This window comes from Populus euphratica, unplaced genomic scaffold (genome assembly GCF_000495115.2).
Source record: "Populus euphratica unplaced genomic scaffold, PopEup_1.0 scaffold3879.1, whole genome shotgun sequence".
NCBI classification, from domain to species: Eukaryota; Viridiplantae; Streptophyta; class Magnoliopsida; order Malpighiales; family Salicaceae; genus Populus; species Populus euphratica.
This window is the reverse complement of record NW_011503687.1, coordinates 1-9,043: the sequence shown is the minus strand read 5'-3', so window position 1 is coordinate 9,043 and position 9,043 is coordinate 1. Positions and strand designations below refer to the sequence as shown.

Genomic DNA, 9,043 nt, shown 5'->3' with positions numbered 1-9,043 from the left:
AGAGGGTAAGATTAGTACATAAAAGTACATTTTTATCAAGGTTTTATATCATCATTTTGCACTTGAAGTATCAATAACTCCTTAACTAAACCATGTTTTATACTAACATATCTAATAATATAAGATGCTTTTAATTTATAGTAAATGTTTATTTTAAATGCAGACCTATCATATAAATGAAAGGATTAATTGATGAGTTTAAGAATTAAAATTAAAAGGACAAATAGATGACCAAACTTAGAAAAGAGATGTCGGTGTAGTCCAAACCGAAACACTGTTCGGTAATTGGGTCATATGTGGAGCTGTAGATCTCAGATTTAGGTCTAATTTATATGGATAGAAAGGTAAGACATAGGCTTACAACTTTCATAAGCCCAAGATTTAATAAGGTCATTTTCACGTCTAAATTGTAGCAATAATAAAGAAGTTCAAATCTGTCCTGCAACCCGAGCACTATTCAGTGTTTGGCCCATATCTAGAGTTTCAGAAGTCCAAATAACCTCTATTTTTTTTTCTGGAAAGCTAAGATAATTTCCTACAACTTTCATGTTTCAAATAGTTTCAATTCTAATTGTCATCAAGTCAAGAGTTGGCCACCCACTTATCAATTAGTCATCAAATCAATAGTTTTCAATTTTGGCCTATAAAAGAAGGCATTTGCCATGCATTTTGGCATCTTGGTTTCCACATCAAGATCATGCTCTTGTTTTCTCTCTTTGTATTTTTGTAATTCTTAAGTTTTGTTTTCATTAATATCAAGTTTATACCTTTCATTTCATTTCCTTTCCTTTACTTAGTTAACTTTTATCATATTTATGTTCGTATTTTGTTTATTTATTTTTCTTTTTTTTATTACGTTTAGTTAAGTTTATTATATCAAGGTGAAAAGGTTATACTAATGGTGTAAGAATAAGTACAGTGTAAACTCAACATGGACTTTAATGTTTGATACTAACATGTTTTGTATTTGTTATCTTGTTAACTCTTTAATACTTTGCTTATTAAATGACTAATTTAGATTGAAGTTGTATAACACTTGGTACAATAAATGTTTGGCACTCTCACAACCCATACTGTATGGTATAACCAGCACCTAAGCTATGAAAGAAACTTGATTTGTTGTTAACATAAGTTATAATCATGAATACCTGACGAGATTTAGAAGTATTAGCATTAATTGAATAAGATAACTAATGTAGTCATGTTAATAATTTTTAATCTGATTGAAACCTTCTTTGTGTGTGGTTTCTAATTGAATAATAAGAGTTTATACTATACTTGTATAACATACCATTAATGGATCCTCTAACATTGATATTTATTATTATCATTATTTAGCCCTTACATTGATCTTTCATCTCAAAGTTTTCATCAACTTCTTCTTCTTTTTCTTCTTTTATTATTATTATTATTATTACTACTACTACTACTAGTAGTATTGTTATTATTATTACTATTGTTGTTGTTTATAATTGTTGTTTATAACTTATACAATTATCATTTCTATGGTTCAACCTCGGTCTTGCCGGGTTATTTATTACTTTGACACTCCTAAACTTCGAAGAAGACATCAATCTTTTGATTGTGTCATCATTCTTTTGATTTGTTGAGTATGGAAGGGCTGGGCATTAAATGCAAGCCTTACCCGCAATGTACCTGGTTGCTAGGTGATTATTAAGGTCATTTATGGATGGTGTAATAGGATTTGATTTTGGCTAGTTCTACATGGGATGTCTCTGTCTTCTTTCGGTCTCTAAGGGTTGATGGGTTATTGTTTGGCTTCTTTTTTGACAGTTAAGCTAACTATCATTATGCTTAATTGATCCTTTCACTTATTTCTTTTAGATTTTGCTTAATTATAGGGATCTTGATTGGATTTGGCTACTGAGATTAGTTGGGGCAGTTGTCTTTTTTTTTTGTTCTTGTATGGTTTAAAAGGGAATTGTTTTCTTCTCTCGCTTAAAGAGTCACATAGTCTTCGTATATTTTCAGTGGAAACAATTTTTTTTTCTTTCCTGAAACATTTTTCAGAGCTTTAGTTATCTGGGTTCGGGGGGGTTACTTTTGTTCTAGGTAGTTTGAGGTTTTAGGCTATTAGCATCTGTGTGATCTGGTTGTATTCTTGAAGGTTATTGATGTTGTTTTAGATGTTTATCTATTTTATAGTTTGTTGTGGGGTGTGTTTGGGCTCTAGTGGTTGATGTAGTGCTTTTTTGGGTAAGGGTCTCTTTACTGACTAGTATTTGCATTAATAGTTGCTTTATTGTGTTTCTATTTAATTCGTTTTGTTTTTTCTAAGCTTGGAGGTTGTTTTGTGATTAGAGAGCATGTTTACTGTTCTGGGATTAAACAAGCCTCTTAAAGTTCCTAGTAGCCTTTGATTGTTATGTTGTGGTTGTTGTTTTCCTTATTTATTTAGTTTTGATTGCTTTTTGTTTACTTTAAAAAAAATTTAATGGGTTTTTTAACCATATTTCAAGTTATTTAATCATTATTTGGTTTATTTTGTGATATTTTTTTACATATGGCATGTTATTTTCTTGGATTTTTCATTTCAACTTATGTCTTGGATTTGCTAGTGTTGGGGGGTTTTGAGTTTGCTACTGTGGCAAGTTCATCACTTAAAAAGTAATCAGTTTCCCACTATTATAGTTCTTTGGGACTTTTTTCCAAAGATATGATTGTCTGGACTGGGTAGGTCATTTTCATTTTAGGTAGTTTGAGACATGTGGCTGCTTTTATTTGCCATGTTTTGGGAGTTTTAAGGTTATTGATGTTGTCTTGTTTACTTATTTGTTTTACGGTTTATCATAAGGTGTGTTTAGGTTGTGGTGGTTATTGTAGTGCTTCTTTGCACAAGGATCTTTTTGTTGACCAAGTTGGTTACTTATGCATTTACATTAGTCGTTGCTTTGTTATGGTTCTGTTTTATTTGTTTTGGTTTTTGTTTCTAAGATTATAGGTTGTTTTGTGGTTAGGGAATATTTTATTGTTCTTGGATTAGACATCCTTCTTAGAGTTCCTAATAGTTGCTTTTATTTGCTATGTTTTGAGGGTTGTTTCTCTTATCTTTATTGTTTTAATTTTTTTGTGTTTGTTTTTTTACAAAAATAAAAAACATTATGGGTTTTTTTAACCAATGTCTTAGGTTATTGGGTTATTATTTTGCGTTATCTTTTACGCATGACATGTTGTCTTGGAAGTTTATTGTTTTAGCATTTTTATTTTAGCTTGCATCTTGGATCTACTAGTGTTGAGGGTTTTTTGTTTTATTATTGGGGTAGATTTAGCGCTTGTAAAGTCATTCTATTATTAATTTGCATAGACCCTTTCACTTAGCTGGTTAGTATATAGTGTGTTTGACATTAATTTTGTTAGCTTGGTCAATATGTGTCCTCTTGAATTTTTTAGCGCTAGTCTATTTTCCAGTTACTACAATGCTTACTCTTTTTTTTTTCATGGTTAGGTTGAGAGATCTCTATTTAATTATATGTTGCATGTCCATTCTAATTTAAATATGTTACTTGCGTAAAATATATTGGTTGTACTTTGATGTTTTATATCTTTAATTGGTTTCTAGAATGGTTGCATCTCTATATTTACTCTTTTTTTTAGGGTTTTAGTTTATTTTATCATTGTTTTCAGGATTTTGTTTTGATCTATGTTGTGTTTTTAATCGGCAAGGATTGTCATGTAGGGTTGCTGATTTTTATTTTAATAACTATGATTGCTCTTAAAATTTTATTTGCCTCTACATTTTTTGGGTTTATTTTTTTCTTAGCCTATGATCTCAATTTTATGGACTTGCATGGGTTTTGATTTTCTTTTTTTTTAAAGGTTGTTGGGTGTTGTTTTGTCTTTTGAATCTATATACTCTTTCCAATTTTTGGTTAGGTATTTATTTTTTTCAAACACATTCCTAAGCTAGGCTTGGTGAAAGAAACATGGGGGTTATGGATATAAATAAAGGACATGGTCCTCGCTATTTCTTTTCATGCTAGTAAGCTTTTTTTAAGTTACTTCGATGGTTAGTTTTTTGGATTCTTTTTCTTGCACATTCCAGGTTGGAGTTAGGAAGGAAATAATTTGAAACTTAAATAGTCTTTATTGCTTTTCTTGCAGCTTTTTGCACTTTGAATGGCTCTGTCATTGCTTGTTGATGTTTATTGCTTTTCCTCAATGTGTTAGGCTTTTATGGATTTAGCAGTTTTGAAAGTCTAATTCTTTTAATTTTAAATTGTTAGCATATGTGTGGGTATGGTGGTTTGGATCTGAAATTGATGAGGGACAACTAAAAAATTGGATTGTTTGAGTTGCCTTCCTTGGGTTTCTCGCATCCTTTTAATACCTTGGCCTTTTTTTTTATTGTTATTTCTTTGTTTTGCTTTTGAAGCTAGGTTGCTGCAACTTTGATAGCCACTGCATGTTGATTCTTTGTTGGATTGCCCAATAAAATAATGTTAGGAGTGGTTATAACAATCATTATCGTGGCTAGTGATAATTGTTATGGCTGTTAAACATAGAGGAGTGCCATCTAATTCTATTCAATCACATGATTTTGTTAGTGTTTTTTTTTATTTTATATTCATTGCTTGCTGACAAACCTGTTATGTGATGTTTTAGGTTATACCATTCATGTTTGTATAAATTTTTGATTTCTTTGATATTGTTCAATCTAACATATTTATGAGACGGTTTAAGTTATGTCATGTTATGTTTATGCAAATGCTTTGTTTCTTTAGTGATGTTCAATCAAACATGTCATTTTTTAACAAATCACTTTTATCTATTATGTTTCTATATGTACTTCCTTTTGTTTCATTTAGTTTCGTTTTATTTTAGCTAAAAAAATAAAACTATAGCATGGCCTTGTTTAATGAAGCGAGTTTTATAGCGTTTTATATATTTATGCAGGGTTAGTGCAAGTTTTTTTTTTCAGTAGCTCTGCATTTCCTTTGGCTTTTGGTCCATATATACATGTTGTTGCAGGTTTCAAAAACTTGATACGACATAGTTCGTATGTTAAGTTTTCAATAATGTCCCTCAAAGTCACCTTAAGGAGCTTAACCAATAGATAGCTTCGTCAGCATGATCTGCCTTGGTTGTTGCTTCTTCAACCTTAAAGCCACCACCTCCACATAACCTTGTCACTTTAGCAAGCATGGTACCTCAGCAATAAACAACCACATTAGCTACTTCCATATAATTAGCAACAATGCCATCAAACTTCCTAGTTGAAGCAAAGAGAAGATTGCATTTTGATAATGACGTAACACCATCAAGGCAAGGCTTTCTTGGTTCTGCCTTCAAATCTTGTTTGTATGTTGGTTTCATTGTTTATTAATCATTTTTCTAGTTTCTTGATCATTTTTTTTCTTATTTTTAATGCAGCAAACCTCAACAAGAACCAAATGATGCAAAGAATAATCAACAACTTATAGCACAATACACTTCGCCTCCACCAATGAAGAAACCACACAAGCCAAGCTTCTTAAATTTGGAGGTGTTATCACTCTCTTTTGCCAGGTTGTTTAATTGCTTAATAAATGTAGTTAGCCATTTTAGTTTTTCATTGCCTTTGATATGCATTTGGATTACTTTCATAGACATGGCTCGAATACATCATACTCTTATATGCAACCCGTTCTTTACTTATTTTTCTTTTGGACTTTTATATCATAGAGAAAAACAAACTATTTTCTTCAATCTTGCTTATGGTTAGTTATTTTCCATACAAATTCTAACAATATAAAAAGATACTAGAATACTAGCTTTCTAAGTTTCGGTGTAAAATATATGTAGATACACTGATCATTGCTTATACCAACATGCATCATTTTGTTTTAGTTCTTCATTGTAATATTAGAAGATATTTGAAGTTTTAATTTATTTTGTTGAAAATTACTTTATTTTTTGGATTGACTTTATATTTGTAATGTAAATCCATTGCAATCTTGCATGTGCTTCTATTGCTATTATGCATGGCAATTACACCACTCTCTTTTTTAACCTATTAATTGTTTATCTGTTTTTTGCAATGTTTTGTATTAGAATATTCACAAATTTAATAGCCAAATGCTATTGCCATAACAATCTATATTATTTTAAAATTAGCTCGTATTAATGTGCGGACAACCTATCTAAAACTAAATTGTGCAAAAATCACCACCTCCACCACATCGATGCTTATAATATTGTATTGATCATGGTCCGTATACAGACAGAATGTGGTGTGTGGTGGTGAAGAGGGAAGATCACAAGCTTGGAATATCAGGGAGGAACTGTTGGGTGCGTGATGTCCAAGATATACACATAATTTATTAGTTTCATTCATTTTTGGTGTTAGTATCTTGATGGTTCACAGTTTTCTCGTCCACAATATTTATTGACTTCCTGCATGCTTCTATGAAAGTACCAAAAGCTTAAAATAAGAACTGCTAAAATCCAAAACATTATCATCCAACGATAATTGTCCTAGCCTCCCCTTTAATTTAATTATAACAGACCAAAACCAAAGCAAACCATTTACTAGCAAAAATAAAATTATTACTATGACTTATCATCAATAGTTTCCTTAAATTGATTTAATTTGTTGCTCCTATATATTTATAGCAGCACTGTACTATATACTAATAGCCAATAATGCAATAGAATATTCATGGACGTAGCACTAGTATGTATAAACGACAAGAAATTATTGCTATATATATACTGAAACTATATGTATGATTTGATGATCATCAATCACTATATTATTGTTAAGGAATAGGCCTTCCATTGTTGAACACCACACATTGTGACCGTGGCCTCGATAGCTGCCCACCGGCACTGGCGGGACACCCCATCAACCCCACAGATGGCACCATGCAATTATACGTCAAGCATAATGACAACGTATCAGGCAATGCCAGCCCTGCTTCCAACGGAAACCCTGTTATGTAATTATGTTGCAAGTACAGTGTTTTTGTGCTGCCTCCATACACGCTCTTCACGTACTCCTCAGGAACCCTACCCATTAGATGGTTATTATTCAAGAACAATGTCTCCACCGCAGCCAGAACCGGTGACAATTCACCAGTCAGGAAATTGTGGCTCAGGTCCACGATCGACCCCTCACCGTACATTGATGGTGGTGGTGGTGACGGTGATGGGACTCCACCCGATAAATTGTTCCGTTGCAAAAACAAGGATGAGAGAGTGGGCCTCAGGAGAGAGGAAGGTATGGGCCCACTGAATTGGTTCATGCTTAAGTCGAGAAACTCTAACTCCGATAACGATTGTAGCCCGTTGAGTGGGCCCCTCATCATGTTCTTCGATGCTGACAAGTAACGGATCGTTGACGGCAGCCTTAACGGCAATGCCCCTGTTAATTTGTTGTCTTTCAAATCTAAATGCAGAATCTCTGCTGACACCATTCTTGGCAACTCGCCGGATAACTGGTTTGAAGCCAGAATCATGACTTTCAACTGGGCCAACTCGGTGAAGAGACCCGCCGGGATTGACCCGGTGAGCTGGTTGTAACTCAGATCGAGAGTGTGCAGGTTGGGGAGTGAGGACAATGAACTGGGAATGGGACCTTTTAACCGATTGTTGGTTAATGAGAGGACTCGGAGGTTGCTGAGTCGACCCAGTTGAGGAGGGATAGGGCCGGTGACGATGCCGGGGTAGAGGATGAGTTGGGTTAATTCTGTGAGGTTGGAGAGGGAAGGGGAGAGGAAACCAGCCAGTCCAGGTGTATTAGAGAGACCAGTGCCGAGTGTGAGAATGGTGACTCGGTTGAGAGAGCAAGTAATGCCAGAGAAGGTGGAGCAGGGATCTGGTGAGGTGAAGTCCCAGGCGGAGAGGAAGTTTGAGCCTGGAATGTCCGTAAGGCTGTCTTTTATGGCTGCTAGAGCAGCGAGATCGTTGAGGCTTATCTTGTTTTGGTTTTGGTGGGAGGGATGGCATGCATTGACAAGAAGCAGCAGCAGAAACAGGAAGAGAGCGTGAGGTTGTGGTTTGGCCATGAAGAGAGAGATAAGTTAATGCGAGGGAATGAAAGAAAGAAAGGAGGCTCGAGGGGGTACTGAAACACCACCGAGGACTATCTTGATGGGAAAGAGGAGCAAAAGTTATGGCGGGTGTGCGGGAAGTTTAGAGATTGCCTTCTCAGGGCTCTGATTCAAGAGTCTCAATTAAGAGGACTGCTCATGGAAGCGTGTGCTTATAGGAGTGGAGTAAAAGGGGGGAAAAAAGGAGGAAAAAGTGAGGGGGGGCGGGGGGCAAGAGGTGTAATAGATTTTGCTGTGATTCAAGACAACTTCTGCAGCTTTTGGAGAAATTCTCGGTGTGGTGGGGTGGGGGTGATGTGTGAGATTTGAAGGACAGGGATAAGAGGGAGGCATGGGCGTGGGAGTGTATATTTGTGTTCCAAGTTAATTTCACGTTTGGTAACTGGTGATGACCGACCAACTTGACAGTTGACCGAGCTGGGGATTGCGGGATCCATTTACCTATTTAGAGATGTGCAGAAACAGTTTGTGACTACGATTTATTAAATATTTTTAGCTTTAAATTATATATTAAATTAATCAAAGTGCTTGTGTTGCTCTGTGAGTTTGACTCATCGTAATTTCACATGACGCTGATGTGTACTGTTTTTGTAACCAGAGATTTTCAATCCAGCATAATTCATAAACCTCGTGACGCCATCACTTTTTTAACAAAATAAATATTTTTTATTTTTATTCTTTATTGAGATGTTCCCTGTGGTTTTTTTCTCCTGTTTTTTTTTGGTAAATTGAGTTATAAACGAATAAAAATTAAATATTTAATTTTTTTTTTATATTTATGACATTTTTTTTATCTTTAAAAGTTTTCACTTGTAGCAAACTCATTATCGTTAATTAATAGTTTAAATATCTTTTTTGAATGTTTATGTAAAATAACTATAGCTGGGAAAAGGCTGCAAGCGTGTAAGGTAAAAAGAAATTTCTTTATAAAAAAAAATATATTTAAAAAATAATGTATAATTATTTTCATCTATATCAATTATTATTATTAT

The 9,043-nt window shown here is 34.0% G+C and overlaps 1 protein-coding gene across 1 annotated transcript; it reads right to left on the bottom strand.

Annotated features, from left to right (window-relative positions):
- Positions 1–6,680: 6,680 nt before the first annotated feature.
- On the bottom strand, positions 6,681–8,440 carry LOC105119900 (probable LRR receptor-like serine/threonine-protein kinase At4g08850). The gene has a single exon (XM_011018091.1). The coding sequence runs from the start codon at positions 8,004–8,006 to the stop codon at positions 6,759–6,761; it is 1,248 nt and encodes a 415-aa protein (XP_011016393.1). The 5' UTR covers positions 8,007–8,440; the 3' UTR covers positions 6,681–6,758.
- Between the last annotated feature and the right edge of the window lie 603 nt (positions 8,441–9,043).